General features: G+C 49.8%; 1 protein-coding gene across 1 annotated transcript in view; it reads left to right on the top strand.

Moving 5' to 3' along the window:
- Window positions 1-21,365, top strand: part of CAPN5 (calpain 5) — a 155,872-nt gene that overhangs the window by 132,658 nt on the left and 1,849 nt on the right. Inside the window, exons 4-12 of the mRNA XM_015410535.1 lie at window positions 1,370-1,578; window positions 1,907-2,099; window positions 4,370-4,563; window positions 9,181-9,258; window positions 9,825-10,020; window positions 12,821-12,943; window positions 14,506-14,702; window positions 17,211-17,332; window positions 18,765-18,898. Coding sequence (XP_015266021.1) covers window positions 1,370-1,578; window positions 1,907-2,099; window positions 4,370-4,563; window positions 9,181-9,258; window positions 9,825-10,020; window positions 12,821-12,943; window positions 14,506-14,702; window positions 17,211-17,332; window positions 18,765-18,898 — 1,446 coding nt within the window. The remainder of the gene's footprint in view (window positions 1-1,369; window positions 1,579-1,906; window positions 2,100-4,369; window positions 4,564-9,180; window positions 9,259-9,824; window positions 10,021-12,820; window positions 12,944-14,505; window positions 14,703-17,210; window positions 17,333-18,764; window positions 18,899-21,365) is intronic.

Genomic DNA, 21,365 nt, shown 5'->3' with positions numbered 1-21,365 from the left:
AAAATCCCTTTTGCTAGCTATCGGTACCGAGAAGGTCAGCGCAGGCGCAGAGTATCCCAAGGGTGTGAATGCACAGATGACCACTCGAAGATCACCAGTTACAGGTAAGCAACCTGTCTTTCTGGTCACCACACCTTAAAAAGGATAGTATAGCTTTGGAAAAAGTGCAGAAAAGGGCAACTCGAATGTTAAAAGGGTTGGAACACTTTCCCTATGAGGAAAGGTTAAAGCGCTTAGGACTCTTTAGCTTGGAGAAACGATGACTGAGGGGTGACATGATCGAGGTTTATAAGATTATGCATGGGATAGAGCAGGTAGAGAGAGAGGTACTTTTCTCCCTTTCTCACAATACAAGAACTCGTGGGCACTCAATGAAATTCCTGAGTGGTTGGGTTTGAACGGATCAAAGGAAGTCCTTCTTCACCCAAAGAGTGATTAACACATGGAATTCACTGCCACAGGAAGTGGTGGCAACTACAAGCATGGACGGCTTCAAAAGGAAATTAGATAAGCATATGGAGCAGAGGTCCATCAGTAGCCATTAGCCACAAGGTATAGATAGGGGCTCTGGGGCAAGTGATGCTCTGTCTTCTTGGTGCTTGGGGGGGGGGGTCAACAGTGGGAGGGCTTCTAATGTCCTGGCCCCACTGCTGGACCTCCTGATGGCACTGGTATTTCTGGCCACTGTGTGACACAGAGTGTTGGACTGGATGGGCCTTTGGCCTGATCCAACATTGGCGTCTCTTATGTTCTTATTGTACTGTTTTTATGATGTTACCCGCCCTGAGCCCATTTATGGGCTAGGCAGGCTATAAATACAAATAATAAATAAATATATTTCCACACTGTAATTTTCTCTTTAGGAGGGTTGGTATTCATTTCATCACAAAGACAATGATGATGATGAAGTAAAGAATGAGAAATAGGGCTTGGAATAGTGGAAAAATTGAGAAATAGGTTTGGATCCCAGGAGACAGCAGAACAGAAAAGAAAGAACAAGAGAAGACCACAAATATCAAGACCTACAAATAGAGTTAGAGAACCTCTGGGAGAGAAGAAGGTGACCATCATGCCAGTGGTCATTGGAGCCCTTGGAGCAGTGCTTGGAAGTCTCAAGAAACACCTGGACATTCTGGGCACTGGGCAAATAACACCAGCTCGGCTCCGGAAGACAGTGTTGCTTGGAGCAGCAAGAATCCTGCAAAGATACATGTGCAATTCTCAAAAACTTGGCTAGGTCTTGAATTGCAGAACACCATCAACAAGTCAAATATCTGACTGTGACAAAATAATAATAATGGTGGTGGTGATGATACTGCAGCATCTCTTGTTGTGTTTAATGCATCTCCTTCCCGTCTCTCAAACGCAGGTCATCCCAGATTGGAAGGAGAAGCAATGGTATGCCGAGAAGCCAGAGAACTATGCCGGGATTTTCCATTTCCAGTTCTGGCGGTTTGGCACCTGGGTGGACGTGGTGATTGACGACCGCCTGCCCACACTCCACAACCAACTCATCTATTGCCACTCCAACTCCAAGAACGAGTTATGGTGTGCGCTGGTAGAGAAGGCCTACGCCAAGTGAGTAAACCAGGAAGGGATTCATAACTAGGGACAGCGGGTGTCCTGTCGACCCCCTTCTCTGGGCCAGTTTGGCTGCAGATCCTGGAGATTTTTTGTCATCTTCTGGGCAAGGAGCAAAGTTCATTGGGGTTGGGGCGGGAGGTATTTGTGAATTTCCTGCATTGTGCAGGGGGTTGGACTGGATGACCCTGAAGGTCCGGTCCCTTCCATCTCTATGATTCTATGGCATGCTCCAAAGAATTAGTCCCTTTACAATCCTCTGTGGAGGTAACGGGAAACATATCCCCGGTCTCCTTAGTAACATAATCTCCCATTCTGTTTCTAGGCTCTCCGGTTGTTACGAAGCCCTTGATGGAGGCAACACAGCGGATGCCTTAGTAGACTTCACCGGCGGCGTCTCGGAGCCGATTGACCTGCTAGAAGGCGGCTACGCCAATGATGAGGCCAAGCGGAACCTCCTCTTCGAACGGGTGCTCAAAGTCCACAACCGGGGAGGCCTCATCAGCTGTTCCATCAAAGTAAGGAGCCAGGTCCATCGATGCAGCACAGGGGTCCCCGACGTGGTGCCCACCAGAGAGCCAGTTTGGTGTAGTGGTTAGGAGCGTGGACTCTAATCTGGGAGAACCGGGTTTGATTCCCCCACTCCTCCATGTGCAGCTGCTGGTGTGACCTTGGGTCAGTCACAAGTTCTCTTAGAGCTGTTCTCTCAAAGGCAGTCCTTGAAAGACCTCTCTCAGCCCCACCTCCCTCACAGGGTGTCCTGTTGTGGGGAGGGGGAGGGGAAGGAGCTTGTAAGCCGCTCTGAGATTCTTTCGGGTAGTGAAGGGCGGGGTATAAATCCAATCTCTTCTCTTCTCACCAAGATCTTTCCTGGCGACGGCCAAGTGTTTATAGAAAGTGGGCGGGGCCAGGTGGGGCTTTTGCCCAGCAGAACTTCTGATTGGCTTTGCAGATTTAAAGGCATCCTGTTCAACACAGCTTGTGCCTGAAATGTAGAAGAGTTAGGGTTACACATAATCTCACTCCCTGACGTTCTGTGGTTGGCTCCACCTCCCACAGCAGCCATTTTGTGCACCCGTCATTGTGTTTTAGAATACCAAAAGTGTCCACAGGCTCAAAAAAGTTGGGGATCCCTGATCTAGAGATCAGACCTGATTTTACCCTGCCTGGATTCCAAGGAGTTCAGGGGCATTATGCATAGTCTGCCCCGCCTTCAATTTATCTGCACAACAACCCTGTGGGATAGGCCAGGCTGAAAGACAGTAACTGGGCCAAGGTTACCCAGTGAGTTTCATGGCTGTGCACGGATTCGAACACAGGCCTCCCAAGGCTTAACTTGACATTCTCACTACTATGCCACAATAGTTTTCTTGTTCCTAAAGGGGGAGAATCTAGAGATCTTGATAGCAAAGATTTTTTTAAAAAGAAAGAAACTGATAGACTGCTCTACGTGATGAAGTTCTGTAAAATGTAGCAACCTGAGGTGTTTTCCTTACGGGGATCTTAAGTGACCCTCAGAGGAATACATATGTATAAAACTTGTCTGTCCTTAATCTGTGCTTCTTCATTCTCCACGTGTTCAGCTTCAGAAAACCCAGTACTGTTTAATATTTCAAACGGGAATGTATGTTTTGGTTTGAATATTTCACTAAAAGGGCAACAGGGTCAATTAGACCCCGGGGTCAATACAGCTAGAATGCGAGTCCGTCTGTCCTTCTATCACAAGGTTGATGGATTTCCATTCTGTTCGGCTAAACGTGGTGCCTTCCATGGAGACAGGTCAAGATGGGTAGCCGTGATCAAGGTGTCTCCCCTGCCAGGTGTAGATATTTGAAGATGATACAGAAAATTATTATAAAATTATTATAGAAATAACAAACATCAAAATTGAGTTGTTACACCAGTTTGGTGTAGTGGTTAAGTGCGCGGACTCTAATCTGGGAGAACCGGGTTTGATTCCCCACTCCTCCACTTGCACCTGCTGATGTGACCTTGGGTCAGTCACAAGCTCTGGCACAGCTGTTCCTGAAAGAGCAGTTTGTGGCAGAGCTCTCTCAGCCCCACCTACCTCACAGGGTGTCTGTTGTGGGGAGGGGAAGGGAAAGGAGTTTGTAAGCCGCTCTGAGACTCCAAGTGAAGGGCGGGGTATAAATCCAATCTCTTCTTCTTCTCTTCTACCTGAAATTGTCCCGTTAAATATGATACCGGAAAATTACAAATGGAATGATAAATACATGATAATTTATATACTTACAACTGCTAGAATTTTGTTAGCTAGATTTTGGAAGCAAGAACATATTCCTACACGAGAAGAGTTAGCAAATAGATTACTAGAAACAGCAGAGATGGATAAATTAAGTCTTATGCTACAAGGTAAAGATGACAGTGTGTTCGTGGAAAGATGGAAGCGTCTGTATGAATGGATTAATTCTGTGTGAGGATTTTAGACTCCAATGTACGCAGGAATACCTATGTAAATGGATATATATCTGATGGGAAAACGAAAATAAATATTGCAAAGCAATACTAAAAGAAATAAAAATGGGTAGCCGTGTGAGTCTGTCTATAGCAGCAGGAAAGAACAAGAGTCCAGGAGCACCTTCAAGACTAACAAAATTTGTGGCAGGGGAGGAGCTTTCCTGAGTCACGGCTCACTTCTTCAGAGTCTTCAGTGTCTCACAGAAGCTCACCCCCTGTCACAAATTTCACTAGTCTTTAAGGTGCAGCTGGACTCTTGCTCTTGTCTTTCCCCTCATAACCGCTGCCTCCGCACTGTCTCCTTGGCCAGGCCACCTCAGCCGCCGACATGGAAGCCCGCCTGGACTGCGGCCTAGTCAAAGGCCACGCCTACGCAGTCACCGACGTGAGGAAAGTCCGCCTCGGCCACGGCCTGCTGTCCTTCTTCAAGTCCGAAAAGCTGGACATGATCCGGTTGCGGAACCCCTGGGGGGAGAGAGAGTGGAACGGCCCCTGGAGCGACACGTGAGTAAGGGCGGGAAAGGGCCAGCCACTGAAGTGGGGGACTAAAGCAGGCCGTTTCCCTCCACATTGCCCACACTCAGGGATGCCAGTCTCCAGGTGTGAGCTGGGGATCCCGCCCCCCCCCGAATTACAGCTCATCTCCAGACTACAGAGATCAGTCCCCCCTGGAGAAAATGGATGATTTGGAGGGTGGGCTCTGTGGCCTTGTACTCCACTGAGGTCCCTGTCCTCCCCAGGCTCCACCCCCAAATCTCCAGGAGTTTCCCAACCTGGAGCTGGCAATAGGGTTGCCAAGTCCTACCTGCTGCTACAGCAGGGGACTCCCGGTTCGCTCCTGGCAGGGAAACCCATAGAGTTTTCCCTCGGATGACCGTGGCCCTGCCCCCAATGTGCCCGGCGTGGTCGCGTCACTTCCGGGTGAGGTGCACGTCGCGTACTTTGGGGGTGGGCTTCCCCCCGGGGCCCTATCCGCCAGCGGCGGGGAACGGGCCTCTGGGGCGGGGGTTTCCTCGCCCCCCCGGGGGGACTTGGCAAGCCTAGCTGGCAACCCTACCCTCCCCCCCCCGGTGGCCAAGGGGGACACAGCAACCTTACCTACACTCCCTTTTTCACCTGGTTTGTCTTGAGGCAATACAATACACCTGTGAGGGCCAGGGGCTTGCATGGTAGAATCTGGAGTCTGGAGGAGTCTGGAGACTGAGCCCTACGAGGAAAGTCTAAGGGCCTTGGGGATGTTTAGTTTAGAGAAGAGGAGAAGAGGAGATTGAGGGGGGGACATGATTGCTTTCTTTAAATATCTGAGAGGCTATCATGTGGAGGAGGGCAAGGAGCTGTTCCAGTTGGCAGCAGAGGAGAAGACCCGAAGCTTTTTCATGGTCAGGGTGGTTCAAAGGTGGAATCAGCTGCCTTGGGAGGTGGTGAGCTCCCCTTCACTGGAAGCTTTCGAGAAGAGGCTGGACGAATATTTGTCAGAGATGCTTTAGGCTGGTCCTGCATTGGGCAGGGGGTTGGACTAGATGGTCCGTATGGACCCTTCCAACTCCATGATTCTATGAATGTTCCTTCATACTTTTTTAAAAGACATCCCTCCCACTTAGGAAACTAGCATGTCTGGGAGATTATTCTAGTCTCGGGTTCCCAGATCATGCCTGGCAACTGGCTGGAGCTTGGAGGGTGGTGACATTGGGGGGGTGGGGGTGGAGTCCCGCGCACCAAGGTATCATTTGTGAGAGAACCGGGAAATGTATTTATTTATTTATTTCATTAGGCTTCTGTACCACCCTCCCCACATGCGGGTTCAGGGAGGTGCACAACAAAATTCATAAAATACATATAAATATAATACACAATCTAAAACCCCAATCCAGCGATGTTAGGTAGCTCTAGCAATTGCTGAGAACTCGGTGGTAAAGCCATAGAGTTTCTGGTGATTCCTAGAGCTACCCAATGCCATTTCCGGGTTTTCTACGGAAGTAATGTCGTGGCCCACACTACGCCAACTTAATCTGAGCAGCAGCGGGCAATAAAGGTGGCAGCTGTTTCTAACTGAGTTATCTTCGACATGGTCTCTGTGCTTCACACCCATGGGATCTAGTGCGCATGCGCTGGATCGATCGCCATTGTAGCAAGCTCTTTAACGGATTTTCGCACCCAGTCCCTCGGGCATGCGCAGGAACCCCACCGCGCAGGCCCAGAGGGGTGGGCGCGGACATCCCACCAGTTCCTTTCTTACCGCCGCGTTGGAAAGACCTCTTTCTTCATTGGTCTGATCGGTTCAAGTATTTTGCCTTTTTGCCTCATGGCTCTTTGGATTTTTTCCCCTCAGTTCATTCCTTTTATTCGTTATTCTTTCAAAAACTTTAAAAAAAACAACTTTATTTTCTGCTGAGGGGGAGTTTGCCGATTTACCTCAGTCGGGCCTTTGGGCTACCCCCACCCCCACCCCTTCTTTCTTCTTCACTTTGGCTTTTATGGAGAAGAAGTGGGGCTTTTTTAATAGGTGCAAGGGTTGCGGTAGTAAACGTGCTCCTCCTGACCGTCATACCCTTTGCATTCTTTGTCTCGGAGAGTCTCATCGACCCGAATCTTGTCATCACTGTGCTCGGTTTTCAAACCAGCCCCGAAAAAAACGAGCCGCGCACCTTAAAGTGGCCCTGCTTGAATCGGCCCTATATCCTTCCTCAGCCATGGACGCCGAGAAACCATCGACCTCAGCGGCTCCGGCATCGAGGCCTGCCTCCGATATCGGCCAACTGACGCTGAAGCCTCCGGCATCGAAGGCGCAATCCTCCGCTTCCACGCCAGTGAAAAAGAAGTCCAGGCCAAGTAAGGACCAAAAGTCCGCAAAGAAGGGCTCTTCCAAACCCCTTAAAGCAGCAAAGAAGGGGAAAGTAGCGGTGGCTGCACTGGGTGATGCCCCTAAAGTGCTCCCGCTCCAACGACGGTATCGATACCGGAGGCCCAATCCCCTCCACCGATACTGACCATCCATGTCTTGGACTCCCTTGTCCACCAAATGGAGCGTCCTTACTCCGAAATCGAAACGGTAGAGCTCCTAAGTCATCAAATGGATGCAGAGCCTTCTCTGTCTCCTTCCCCGTCGTCGACGGTATCGGAAGCTCCCGACATCGATCCACGTTGGCACCGATATACTTCATGTGACACGCAGCGTTACCCTCCACGTCTGCACGGTCTATCTGTCGATATCGACGACCGAGATTATACGGGCTCCTCTCAAAGACAGGCTGCCGCTTTGTCTCCGAGACGTCCACAGTCCAGAAGTCGATCCCCCCGAGTCTTCTTACCCCCGCCACCACCTCTGTCTTGGGATCAACAACAGATGAGGTATCTGTATGGGGCTTATCCACCATCCTTGCCATGGTTGACTCCGGCGGGCTATTCCGACTGGGATCGATATTCATCCCACTCTGCTCATAGATCGAGATCGCCCTACAGGTCGAGACCTTCAGCATCTCTCTCTCATCCTCCTGCAGACGATCCTTCCCAGCATAACTTGGAACACAGTCGTCCTCCCAACCGTCAGGTCGTTCAAATCCCAGTCGTTTCCACCCCTGTCGTTCCACCAAGACCTTTAACTGGTCAACAGGACACTCCTGTCCAAATGCCACACCAGGAGTCCTCCGATTCAATGGAAGACAATTCCGATACCAAAGCATCTGAGGCTCACACCTCCCCTGATCATAAGTCTCCTAATCAAGCTGTCGCTGATGATTTGCCCATCTCCCCATCCGACAATCTCACGTCATACACAGATCTTGTTAAGAGAATGGCCCATTCTCTAGGCCTCTCTGTCGTTCAGCAACACCCGCAGGTGACGGATGCGGTCTTTGACATTGTCCCGCTTGATACATCTTCCACTCTGGCATTACCCATGTCCACTGTCCTTTTGCAAGCTACAAAGGCACCATGGGAGAAACCTTCGTCAGCCCCGGTGTCGACAAGACAACTGGACCGTATGTACAGAGTCCAAGAGACAGGGGCCGAATTCCTATTCTCCCATCCTCAACCAAACTCAGTGGTTGTAACATCCTCCTCAAAATCTAAACGAACACACTCTGCACCTTCAGACAGAGAAAGTAAAAAATTGGACGCCTTTGGCAGACGCTTCTACTCCGCCGGAGCATTGGGTGTCAAAACCACTAACTATCTGTTTCAAAGCATGCCCTAGATGCATCTTCCAGGATGATGGCCTCTGCTATAGCACTCAGGAGACATTCCTGGCTCCGCATTATGACTCTCCCTCTGGATACTAGGTCTTATGTTGAAGATCTTCCGTTTGACGGCCTTGGCCTCTTCCACACCAGTACTGATTCCACACTCCAAGAATTAGACAAGAGCATAAAGGCTTCTCGAGCTCTAGGAGTGTCACCCTCTGCGAGACAACAATACCATCCCCGTACCTGGTCAAGGTCTTGGCAGAGGCGTGCGCCAAGTCGTCAGTCTCCAGACAGACAATGGAGACCACGTACATCTTCGGGAGGTCAAAAACCTCCCTACCAAAAACCGAGGTTTGGATCCGGGCAACAGTCTTCCCGTACCAAACAGGTCAAACCCTCCAAGCAGAGCTTTTGACTTCCCTGTCACCGAGTCAGTTCAAACCCGTCTATCACCCTTCCTTCATATTTGGCGTCCGTAAGAACTCTAATACCAACATGGGACGTCACATTCTATCTTCAGCGACGCAGTAAGGACCTGCCAGCACCATCCTCCAGGTAGGCCACTGCTCGCTAATCTCCCATGGGTGTGAAGCACAGAGACCATGTCGAAGATAAACAGGTTGCTTACCTGTAACTGGTGATCTTCGAGTGGTCATCTGTGCATTCACACCACCCACCCTCCTTCCCCGCTGCTGTCAGCTTCTACATTTTCCATAGGGGTTGATTTGTGGTGGTTCGAAGGAGCTGGCGGTGGGGTTCCTGTGCATGCCCGAGGGACTGGGCACGGAAATCCGTTAAAGAGTTGCTACAATGCCAATCGATCCAGCGCGTGCGCACTAGATCCCATGGGTGTGAATACACAGATGACCACTCGAAGATCATCAGTTACAGGTAAGCATCCTGTTTTTCCCTGATTGTTTCTTTCTGTTCTTGCCCGCAGTTCTGAAGAATGGCAGAAAGTAAGCAACGGTGAGCGAGAGAAGCTGGGAATGACTGTTCAGGACGATGGAGAGTTTTGGTGAGTGCTGTGTGCAAATCAAAACGTAATGAAGAGGAGAATGTGTCCCACTTTCGGTGGAGAATCATTTCACCAGTCCCCCAGAAGGGGGGCTATACATCCTCTTTATTTTATTTCTTATTTGGTGTAGTGGTTAAGTGCGTGGACTCTAATCTGGGAGAACCGGCTTTGATTCCCCACTCCTCCACTTGCAGCTGCTGGATGACCTTGGGAAAGCCGTAGTTCTGTCAGAGCTGTTCTTGAAAAAGAGCCGTTTCTGTCAGAGCTCTCTCAGCTCAGTGGGGCTGAGAGAGCCTTTCGAGGACTGCTCTTAAGAGAACAGCTCTGAAAGAACTTCTTTTTTTTTGTGAAAAGCTCTGAAAGAACTTCTGACTGACCCAAAGTCACCCCAGCAGATGCCTGTGGAGGAGAGGGGAATCGAACCCGGTTCTCCCGGAATAGAGTCCACAGTCCTAACCATTACACCAAACTGGCACTCTTAAGGAGCTTAGGGTACCATATGTGGCATGAGGTTGTGGCAAAACCAAGCTAGTTTCTCACTAAAATTAGAACTTTTCCCGCCATAGGATGGTGTTCGAAGACTTCTGCAAGTACTTCACGGACATCATAAAATGCCGCCTTATAAACACGTCCTACCTGAGCATCCACAAGACGTGGGAGGAAGTGGTCTTGCGAGGGGCGTGGTCAAAACACGAGGAGCCCTTGAAGAACCGCTGTGGGGGCTGCGTCAATCACAGGGACACTTTTCTGCAGAACCCCCAGGTGAGAGGTGTAGGAGATGAGCTCCACATAGGGACTCCTCAAAATGGTTGAGGGGGTGGGAATCCCCAAAGCTACAACCGTGCTCCACAGCTGGGTAAGTTGACCCCTTTCCCCCCTGTGTGCCCCAAATCGTGGGCTTTCTGAACTTTGTGGCTCCCGACATTCTGACCACCAATTTGGAGCTGTTCCGCCAGGCCTTCGGTCAATGCATTTTGCCCCCCCCCCCGTCCTGTTCACGGCACTGTCCTTCTGTCCAGTGCCAGTTTGGTGTAGTGGTTAAATGCGCGGACTCTAATCTGGGAGAATCGGGTTTGATTCCCTATTCTTGCTGCTGCTGATGTGACCTTGGGTCAGTCACAAGCTCTGGCACAGCTGTTCCTGAAAGAGCAGTTTGTGTCAGAGTTCTCTCAGCCCCACCCGCCTCACAGGGTGTCCGTTGTGGGGAGGGGAAGGAAAAGGAGTTTGTAAGCCGCTGAGACACCTTTGGGTAGTGAAGGGTAGGGTATAAATCCAATCTCCTCCTCCTCCTCCTTAACCTTTTCCCAGTACCTTACTTTGGATATCATCTAGGAACTGGAGTCTTTTGGAACGATCACTTTATATGGCATGGATCTGATTTTCAACCTGTTGTTGTTATTTATTGTTTTACTGTTTTAGTGTTGTTCTTATGTGGTGAGCCGCCCTGAGCCCATTTTCTTGGGGTAGGGCGGGGTATAAATCTAATAAATGAATAAATAAAATAAAAGAATAATTCCAGCTACATCAAGGGAGGCACACACCATTCTTACAGGATATTAAATGAGTTTCTTAACTCCTCTCTCTCTTTCCTGTGTTCATAGCTCAGTGGCAGACCCCATGCTTTACATGCCTGAGGTCCCAGGTTCAGTCCCCGGCATCTCCAGGTACAAAGGAGGAGATGTCCAGGCTGGGAAAGAAGCTCTAGTGAAGCCCTCAGATGGGGCAAGGAATCCCCCGCCCTGAGGTCCTGGTGCCAGCCACTGATCGGAATGGCGGCAGAAGAAATTTTTTTTTAAAGAACAGTGACGTCATGCGGTATCACTTCTGGGAACAAGCTGCAAGTGGCAAAGGGTAGCTCTAGGAATTTCTGGAAACTCTGTGGCAAAACCATAGAGTTTCCGGGAATTCCTAGACCTACCCATTATCACTTCTGGTTTGTGCCAGGAAGTGATGGAGAGACGTCGGCAATGTCACCAATGGCGCACACCCCATGTCTCCAACCCTCCCACCAGTCGTCAGGCTCTCTTCCTGGGAGAGTTGCACTGAGAACGTTAAATGGGTCAGTGATCCGGGTGAGGCAGCTTTGTATGCCCTAATATCCAGGGGAGGGGGAGTTGACTAGGCCAAGCAACGGAATCCTAGACGTATTTCGCTAGTGGGGTGCTTCCAGATGGAGGCATTTGTGAATGAGCCGTGCAATGAATTAACTGGGGGTGCGGATGGCGCAACAACTGAGGTGTAGGACTAACGCCACCTAACGTCTCTCTTTTCTTTATTGTACTGACTTAAATGATATTGCTTCAATGGCAAACTGACCACAAGCAGTTTCACGCTGAAACAACCGTATATTATCCCCTTTTACATTTAATTACAGCCGATGAAAATATTGCTACTATGGCAGAACCCTTGCCCACTCTGGCCTGCAGGCCCCGTTCTGCCTTGCCCTCCTCAGGGTTGCCAACTCCCTTGAGGGGCTTTTCCTTTTACTCTCCAGTAGCTGCCACCACTACCTGATCAATATAGGGATTTCCCACTGAAGGGACCAGGACACTCAACTTCCTGGCTACCATGGGGATGGATTAATGCCTTGTGCATCCCTGGGGGAATAGCCAGTTGCCAGCTGCTTGCCTTTCCCACTCCTTGGGTTCCCCTTTGAAAATAGCGTGTCCAAAACCGTGTGTGGGGGGGTCCTATGTGGTACAGAGAACCACTTCCAGGGTCAAAAGTTTAAAGTATTTATTCAAAAGAAAATGTTTACAAGCATACTTTTCGTACCATGCCAGAGTGAAGCAAGGAAGAACAAAAGAAATGGGCTAAACGCAAATCCTCTGTCCCTCTCAGCTATACATGCCCCAACAGATATTAAAATTAGGACAGGCTCTTTTCGCTTAAGTCAGTTACAGCTCCCTACAGAGTCTTCATTGCCTCGAGGGTTGGTCCAGCTCTCTAGGCTAGTCGCGTGGTCCAAAGGGGAGGCCTGCTCCCAACCTTAGACAAGAGGTCTGTTCAGCTCAGCATCCCAAGGAAAAGAGAGACCTCGCCTTCCCCTTGCAAGGTGGTTTTAACAAATCTCTGTCTCCTCCCCTTTGACCCCGGTCAGCCCAGGTCAAGGCTTCTTTTCCTGTTGTCTCCAAAGAGTTACTTCCTCATCCTCTCTAGAATTTTGACACCCCGAACTCTATGTTCCCTGCTAGTGTGTGTGTGTGTGGGGGGGGTTGAACTAGTCCATCTCATTGTCTCTCCTGCTAGATTTATTAGCATTCCTTAAGAGGTGCGTCTGGAAGGTTAACTTCCTCCCCTCTTCTGCTTGTTCTTAGCTCCGAGGGGGGGGAGAGAAATGGTTAAAATGCACAGTCAAATCCTGCTCGTTGCCAGCCTCCCAGGAGACAAGGCATTTCTCCACCGCTACAACATCTGAATTACGCTATACGAAGAAAGATAAGATTTATAAGATATGAACTGCCCTAAATATTTCTTCCCCAGAAACAACAGAGCAGCAAAGTATGTTCCAAAGTCTCAATATGACCACCCCCGCGCTTTTTCGTCTGTTTGTTTTCTCCAGTATGTTTTTGACGTGAAGAAAACAGAGGACGAAGTGCTCATCAGCATTCAACAGAAGCCCAAACGGACCAGTCGGAAGGAGGGCAAAGGGGAGAACTTAGCTATCGGGTTTGACATCTTCAAGGTGAGTCATGTATTTTCAGGGGTCATTTCGTAGAAGAAGAGGTGCAGGAGCTCATTAGCATAACTCATTAGCATGACTTATTTGCCTATGCCACACCCCCTGGCATCACCGGAAGTGTGTCAGAAGGCAACACCCACCGCTCAGGCTCCACGGGACTGTTTTGGATTGCTAGCTATTGGGGGGGGGGCGTGACCCCTGCGTATTTTCATACAGACGGCTGGCCTATCAGTGCCTTTCGGATATGCGCTTACCTTTGTGTAGCCGTTCTGTAGAAAGGCAGGATATCCTGACGGCCGTGCATGCATGCTGAAAATATCGTTTTACCTTCCCTCCCCCCCTTCACATTTATAAACTGACATTTCATTACGAAAGGGCACGTTTTCTTGCTGTCAGGGCTGTAGAGGGGTAAAGTTCTGGAAAACATAATAGCTATCCATGCAACTGTCTCCAAAAGATTAACTCCTGTTCGAGAGAAGGTCATGCCCTTGTTAGAGGAGCATCTTACAAAGGTATTTTGTCTTGATATGTAGTTTTGATAATGTCACAATGTACAGTAATAATTTGTTCTATTATTTGGGGGAGGGGTTTTTAACTGCAATTGATGTAGCCCATACGAGCCTCAGGAAGCTAAGTAGGGCCAGCCATGGCCCGTACTTGGATAGGAGACCACCAAGGAAGTCCGGGGTTGCACGGCAGAGGCAGGCAAATGCCAACCTCTGCTCATCTCTTGCCTTGAAAACCCCTTGAGGGGTCACCATGAATGTGTTGCAACTTGGTGGTACTTAGTTGTGATTTATTATCCCAGCACTGCTGGAACCACATAGATTAATGTATAATTTTGCCATCTTTTAAATGGTTTTAAGCTATTTATTGTGATAATATAACGATTCTGTCAATTTTCTTGCCACCCACCCTGAGCCCGCTTGCGGGAAGGGTGGGATATAAACCCAACCAATAAAATAAAATAAGCTGTCATTATAGATTCAGGTGGTGAGCAGTGTTCCCTCTAAGCTGAGTTAGTGTGAGCCGGCTCACAGTTTTTTAGCCTCCAGCTCACAGATTTTTGTCTTAGCCCAGGAAGGAGGACTCCAGAGCAAACTGATTGATGCGGCTGCCAAATGGCTTACTCACAACTTTAATGCCGAATCGCTCACAAAGTAGAATTTCTGCTCACAAGACTCCACAACTTAGAGAGATTATTGGTGGGGAGCCGTGTTGGTCTGAAGCAATAGAACAAAGTTTGAGTCCAGGGGCACCTTGAAGACCCACAAAGTTTAATTCTGGATATAAGCATTCATGTGCATGCAAGAAAGCCTCTGCTTGGCATGCGGAAGGTCCCAGGTTCAATCCCCGGCATCTCTAGTTAAAAGAACCAGGCAGGAGGGGATGTGAAAGACCTCAGCCTGAGACCCTGGAGAGCTGCTGCCAGTCTGAATAGACAGGATTGACCTTGATGGACTGACGGTCTAGGACATCTCCCTGTGTTCATGTGGAATTTGGAACAGGAGATGCAAATAAAAGGCCACGCCCCCTGGATTTCAGCAGCGCTTGCTTCCCCGCAGGTGGAGCTGAATCGGACCTTCCGGATGCACACTCTGCAGCAGAAAGTAGCCAGTTCCATCTACATCAACTCTCGCAGCGTCTTCCTGAGGACGGACCAGAAAGAAGGCCGCTACATCATCATCCCCACAACCTTCGACCCCGACCACGTGGGCGAGTTCCTTCTCAGGGTGTTCACAGATGTGCCTTCCGATTGCCAGTAAGGGGAGGGGGCTGTCTCACCGCGCCTCCCCCTCTCCTTTCCGCCTTCCCGCTTGGGGGGTCTGTCTCTCGTCTTGGGCCACGCCCCTGAGGCATTAGAATGCTTTTCTGGTTAAAAACTGTGACATCACGCCATGTCGCTTCTGGGTAGAAGCCGGAAGTGACAAAGGGGTAGCTCTAGGAATCACTGGGAACTGTATGGTAATTCTAATTTCTCTGTGGGAACTCTATGGTAATTCTGACAATTTCTCTGTGGGACCTCTATGGTAATTCTGACAATTTCTCTGTGGGAACTCTGTGGTAATTCTGACAATTTTTCTGAGGGAATTCTATGGTAATTCTGACAATTTCTAGACCAGAAGTGACAGTGGGTAGCTCTCAGAATCACTGGGAACTCTACGGTGAAAAGGGTGGGAGGTGGACAAGAGGAAATGCTTGGTCAATGCACACACAACCAACTTGTGGGGCTCAGGGCCTAGGCCTCTGAGCCTGTTGAAGCATGCCATTCATCCTCCCAAAACCACTCTAAAGAATTTTTTAGAGGCTTCCGGAAACCCAACTTCCACTTCTGGAGCTGGGAAAGAAGACGTGGTTGTGGACAGGTCTGAGGAAGAAGCAGTCTGGGACTTTTCAGTTTAGAAAAGAGGTGACTAAGGGGTGGGAATGTGATAGAGGTTTATAAAATAATGCACAGGGTGGAGAGAGTAGGCAGAGAAAGAACCTTTTCTCCCTCTGCCAAAAGATTAGAACTTGAGGGCATCCAGTGAAGCTGACGGGTCGTAGGTTCAGGACAGACAAAAGGAAATACTAATTTACACAGAGTGATTAAAATGTGGAATTCGCTCCCCGAGGATGTAATGATGGCCACAGGAATAGACGCCCCCCTAAAAGGGGAATTAGAGAGATTCACGGAGGAGAGGTCTGTCAGTGGTTACAAGCCATGGTAGCTGAGGGGAACCTCCACATTCAGAGGCACTAAGCCTCTGAATCCCAGTGCCAAGAGACAACATCAGGGGAAGGCCTCGGCCTCTCTGCCCTGTTGTTGGCCCTCCAGAGGAACTGGCTGGTCCCTGTGAGAAACAGGATGCTGGACTAGATGGACCATCACTGGTCTGATCCAGGAGGGCTCTCCTGATGTTCTTATCAGGGGAAGGCCTCGGCCTCTCTGCCCTGTTGGTGGCCCTCCAGAGGAACTGGTTGGCCCCTGTGTGAGACGGGATGCTGGAATAGATGGACCCTCACTGGTCTGATCCAGCAGGGCTCTTCTTAGGTGCTTATCAGGGGAAGGCCTCGGCCTCTCTGCCCTGTTGGTGGCCCTCCGGAGGAACTGATTGGCCCCTGTATGAGACAGGAGGCTGGACTAGATGGACCCTCACTGGTCTGACCCAGCAGGGCTCTTCTTAGGTTCTTATCAGGGGAAGGCCTCGGCCTCTCTGTCCTGTTGTTGGCCCTCCAGAGAAACTGGTTGGCCACTGTGTGAGACGGGATGCTGGAATAGATGGACCCTCACTGGTCTGATCCAGCAGGACTCTTCTGAGGTTCTTAAAGAAAATTTAGATCTCTGTTCTGCTGCTTCTTACAATGATCTTCTTATGGTATTTTGTCACCCCAAATAAGAAAAACCCTGCTTGACCAGTGGCCCGGCTAGTCCAGCATGCTGTTTAAAACAGTGGCCAGCATTAGAGGCTAAGACCTTCCCCGATGTTGTCTCACTGGACTTAGACTGGAGTAACTCTGCACGTTATTGTACTGACAATCTTATAACAAGTAGATATACTGGGTAATCTGAATTTCCAGCTTTTGGTATAGTACCGGTAGTTAGGAGCGCAAACACTAATCTGGGAGGACCAGGTTTGATTCCCCATGCCTCCATATGCAGCTGCTGGTGTGACCTGGGGTCAGTCACAAGTTCTCTCAGAGCTGTTCTCTCAAGGGCAGTTCTTGAAAGAGCTCTCTCAGCCCCAAGTATCTCACAGGGTGTCTGTTGTGGGGAGGGGAAGGAGTTTGTGAGCCGCTCTGAGACTCCTTTGGGTAGGGAACGGCGGGGTATAAATCCAATCTCCTCCTCCACCTCCTCCTCCAAGCCTTTTCATTGTGGAGATATAAGGGGAAAGGTATATCTCCACAAAGAAAAGGGCTAGAGACTTTTCGCTAACGAAAGCTGGAAATCCACAAAATCTAGTACACATGGAACCCTGGAATCTGGGGGGGCCCCCATCCCCCCCTTCATGGCAGCACCACCCTTTGCAGCTCTAAGATGTTCAATTTATTGCATCTTTATCCTGCCCTTCTGACAAGGACCATAAGGTGGAATACCTTGTTTCTCCTTTCTTGAAAGTCCTGTCTCCGTGGTTCTTTCCTCGCTCTGGCCGCTCTCGCTGGCACTTTTCACCGGCTATATCCTGGGGCTCAGTGGGCGTGTCGGGATTTGGATAATAAGGGACGCTCGAAGTTCTGCGGCTGAAGTTACTGATGTCCCCCGTGTGTTTCCCCCTTTTCCTTTCAGAGAGCTGACCCTGGACGAGCCCCCTCACACCTGCTGGAGCGGAATGTGCGGCTACCCGCAGCTGGTATCGCAAGTCCACGTCGTCTCGGGGACCGGGCTGAAGAACCATAGTTCTCAAGACGGTACCAAATCCTCTAGTATTTGGAGCTAGTTTGTTCCTGAAAGTTCAAACAGTCCCCACAGACGATTGCCCTGCGAGTGTACGTCTTTGAAGGGCAAGAAACGAATAGCCCCTTTGGTGTAGTGGTTAAGTGCAAGGACTCTAATCTGGGAGAACCGGGTTTGATTCCCCACTCCTCCACTTGCACCTGCTGATGTGACCTTGGGTCAGTCACAAGCTCTGGCACAGCTGTCCTTGAAAAAGAGCAGTTTGTGTCAGAGTTCTCTCAGCCCCACCCACCCCACAGGGTGTCTGTTGTGGGGAGGGGAAGGGAAAGGAGTTTGTAAGCCGCTCTGAGACACCTTTGGGTAGTGAAGGGCGGGGTATAAATCCAATCTCTTCTTCTTCTTCTTCTTTAAAAACTTAACGAAATTTGTGGCAGTAGAACGAAGTCTGAATCCAGGGGCACCGTTAAGACCAGCAAAGTTTTATTCCGGGTATAAGGATGCACACGAAGGTTTATACCCAGAATAAAACTTGGTTGGTCTTAAAGGTGCCCCTGGACTCTAAATTCGGTCCTGCCGCTTCAGACCAAGACGGCTACCCATCTGAACAAAATTTGTGGCAGGGGATAAGCTTTCTAAAAGGGGCCGCGGCATCACTCCCCCAGACATAAGAACGTAAGCCATGCTGGATCAGACCCAGGGCTATTTTGGGGCAGGAACGCACAGGAATGGAGTTCCGGCTGGCTCCCAAGTTGGCCACGCCCAGCAGGAACTCATTAGCATAATAGGCCACACCCAACAGCAGAAACTCATGAGGATTGGCTACATTCGGGGTGTGTGGCCTAACATGCGAAGGAGTTCCTGCTGCAAAAAAAGCCCTGGGTTTTGACAACAAACAAAGTAAACAGAATAACAAGCAAAAGGTGGGTGTGGCTGGATAACCACACTTCTGGTAACATGGGGGTGTGGCCTAATGGGCTAATGAGCTGTGCTGCCAGGGGTGTGGCCTAATATGCTAATCAGTTTCTGCTGTTGGGTGTGGCCTATTATGCTAATGAGTTCCTGCTGGGCTTTATCTACAAATAGAGCCCTGATCAGACCAATGGCCCATCTAGTTCAAGACTCTGTGTCACGCAGTGGCCAAAACCCAGGGCGCCATCAGGAGGTCCACCAGTGGATCTAGAACTCCAGAAGCCCTCCCACTGTTCTCCCCCCCCCAAGCACCAACAATGCAGAGCATCACTGCCCCAGACATAATGAGAGAAATTAAGTAGTATCACAAGGAAGTGAGAGATATAGTATCACAAAGCAGGTGAAGGATTCAGGGCTGAAGAGAAAAATAGGGGGGGGGGGAATGGTGGCAGCCTGCAAGAGTTCAGGCGGCCTTTACACAGTCGAGGCTGGCCACAGCTGTCCTCAGCCTTACGGCGGCCATTTTGTTTCCCTCAGTGGATCCCTACGTGATCATTAAGTGTGAAGGAGAGAAGGTCCGTTCGCCAGTGGTGAAGAACACGCCGACGCCAGAGTTCGATGTGAAAGGCCTTTTTTACCGCAAGAAACCGGGGCAGCCGATCCTCATTCAGGTACAGTCTTCCTCAGGACGGGCAAGGTGCCAGGAGTGCAAACGGTACCCTCCGCAAACCAAAAAAGCAAGTGACGATCAGACGCTTGCATAGAAATTATGAGCCGTGAAGTGTCCTCCTTCTCTGTCTGTCCCAGGGGTCCCCACCCTTTAGACCCTGTAGGCACCTTTGGAATTCTGACACAGCCTGGTGAGCGCAGCCACAAAATGGCTGCCAGAGTAGGCGGAGCCAGACACAAAATGGCTGGTCACAAAGTGAAGATCCTTGTGCTGTGGTGGCAGCTTCATCTGTCTGTCTGTCTCTTCCCGGTTTGAGAGGAAAAGTCATCAGAGGTTATATTGGTGACAGCATTCATCTGTTTAAGACTGTATTCATCTCCAGTGCCATCCTAAGCAGAGTCATGCCTGTTTAAGACCACTAACTCCAGTAGACGTAAGAAGAAGAGCCCTGGAGGTTCAGACCAGCGGTCCACCTAGTCCAGCATCCCGTCTCACACAGTGGCCAACGAGTTCCTCTGGAGGGCCAACAACAGGGCAGGGAGGCCGAAGCCTTCCCCTGATAAGAACATCAGAAGAGCCCTGCTGGATCAGACTAATAGTCCCATCTAGTCCAGCATCCTGTCTCACACAGGGGCCAACCAGTTCCTCTGGAGGGCCAACAACAGGGCAGGGAGGCCGAGGCCGTCCCCTCATAAGAACATCAGAAGAGCCCTTTCCTAATCTCCGAAACAGCCTGTCAATTAACAGCCTTGGTCAGTTCTCGCAGACGATGGGCTGTGACTTCCTTGACTGAGTCAGTCCACCTCATCCAGTGCTCCCTCTTAGCTGTGGGGTCTCGTGAGCAAAGATTCTACTTGGTGAGCTGCCGGCGTTAAAGTTGTGAGCGAGCAATTTGGCCGCTGCGCCAGTTAGTTGGCTCTGGAGCCCCCCTTCCTAAGCTAAGGCAAAAATGTGAGAGCCGGAGGCTAAAAAACTGTGAGCTAGCTCACACTCAGCTTAGAGGGAACACTCTTTTTCATAGCATTCTTATCTGTTCCAGTGCCTCTTGTCTTCTCATATTGTGAACAAGATACGATAGCCTCACTTTAGTAATTTGAGCTTCCAGGGAGAGTTCAGGCTTGATGTGATCTTTTTTTTGTCGATCAGTCGCGCAGTCGAGTCTGACTCTTCGCTGCCCCATGGACCACATCACGCCAGGCCCTCCTGTCTTCCGTCGTCCTCCGGAGTTTGCTCAACTTCATGTTCGTTGCATCGATAACACTGTCTAACCCTCACATCCTTTGCCGTCCCCGTCTTCTTTGACCTTCAATCTTTCCCAGAACCAGGGTCTTCTCCAGTGAGTGCTCCCTTCTCAATTGGTGGCCAAAGTATTTGAGCTTCAGCTTCAGGATCTGGCCTTCCAGGGAACAGTCAGGATTGATTTCTTTGAGGATTGGCTGGTTTGATCTCCTTGTAGTCCAGGGGACTCTCAAGAGTCTTCTTCTTGTTGTTGTTCAGTCACACAGTCGAGTCCGACTCTTTGCGACTCCATGGACCAGATCATGCCAGGCCCTCCTGTCTTCCGCCGTCTTCTGAAGTTTGCTCAAATTCATGTTCGTTGCATCTATGTCCAACTATCTCATCCTTTGCCGTCCCCTTCTCCTCTTACCTTCAGTCTTTCCTAGCATCAGGGTCTTCTCCAGTGAGTGCTCCCTTCTCATTTGGTGGCCAAAGTATTTGAGCTTCAGCTTCAGTCTCTGGCCTTCCAGGGAACAGTCAAGGTTGATTTCTTTTAGGACTGACTGATTCAATCTCCTTGCAGTCCAAGTGCACTCTTCTCCAGCATCATAATTCAAACACATCTACAACCCACTAATTTAGTCTTTTTTGGTGGTCCAGGGTATCTGTAAAAAGATTGAAGGTCAAAGAAGACGGGGACAGCAAAGGATGAGATGGTTAGACAGTGTCATCGATGCAACGAACATGAAGTTGAGCAAACTTCAGAGGACGGCGGATGACCAGAAGGCCTGGCGTGATCTGGTCCATGGGGTCGCGAAGAGTCGGACTCGACTGTGCGACTGAACAACAACGACACTTTCTGCCATTAGAGTGGCATCGTCTGGCTATCTGGTTCCTATCTATACCTTGTGGCTAATTACCACTGATGGACCTCTGCTCCATATGTTTATCTAATTCCCTCTTGAAGCCGTCCATGCTTGTAGCCGCCACCACTTCCTGTGGCAGTGAATTCCATGTGTTCATCACTCTTTGGGTGAAGAAGTACATCCTTTTATCCGTTCTAACCCGACTGCTCAGCAATTTCATTGAGTGCCCACGAGTTCTTGTATTGTGAGATAAGGGAGAAAAGTACCTCTTTCTCGACCTGTTCTATCCCATGCATAATCTTGTAAACCTCAATCATGTCACCCCTCAGCCGTCGTTCCTCCAAGCTAAAGATCCCCAAGCGCTTTAACCTTTCTTCATAGGGA

This window comes from Gekko japonicus, unplaced genomic scaffold (assembly GCF_001447785.1).
Source record: "Gekko japonicus isolate JY-2015 unplaced genomic scaffold, Gekko_japonicus_V1.1 scaffold2891, whole genome shotgun sequence".
Lineage (NCBI taxonomy): Eukaryota > Metazoa > Chordata > Lepidosauria > Squamata > Gekkonidae > Gekko > Gekko japonicus.
Note: the sequence above shows the minus strand (reverse complement) of the source record. Positions and strands in the feature narration are given on the sequence as shown.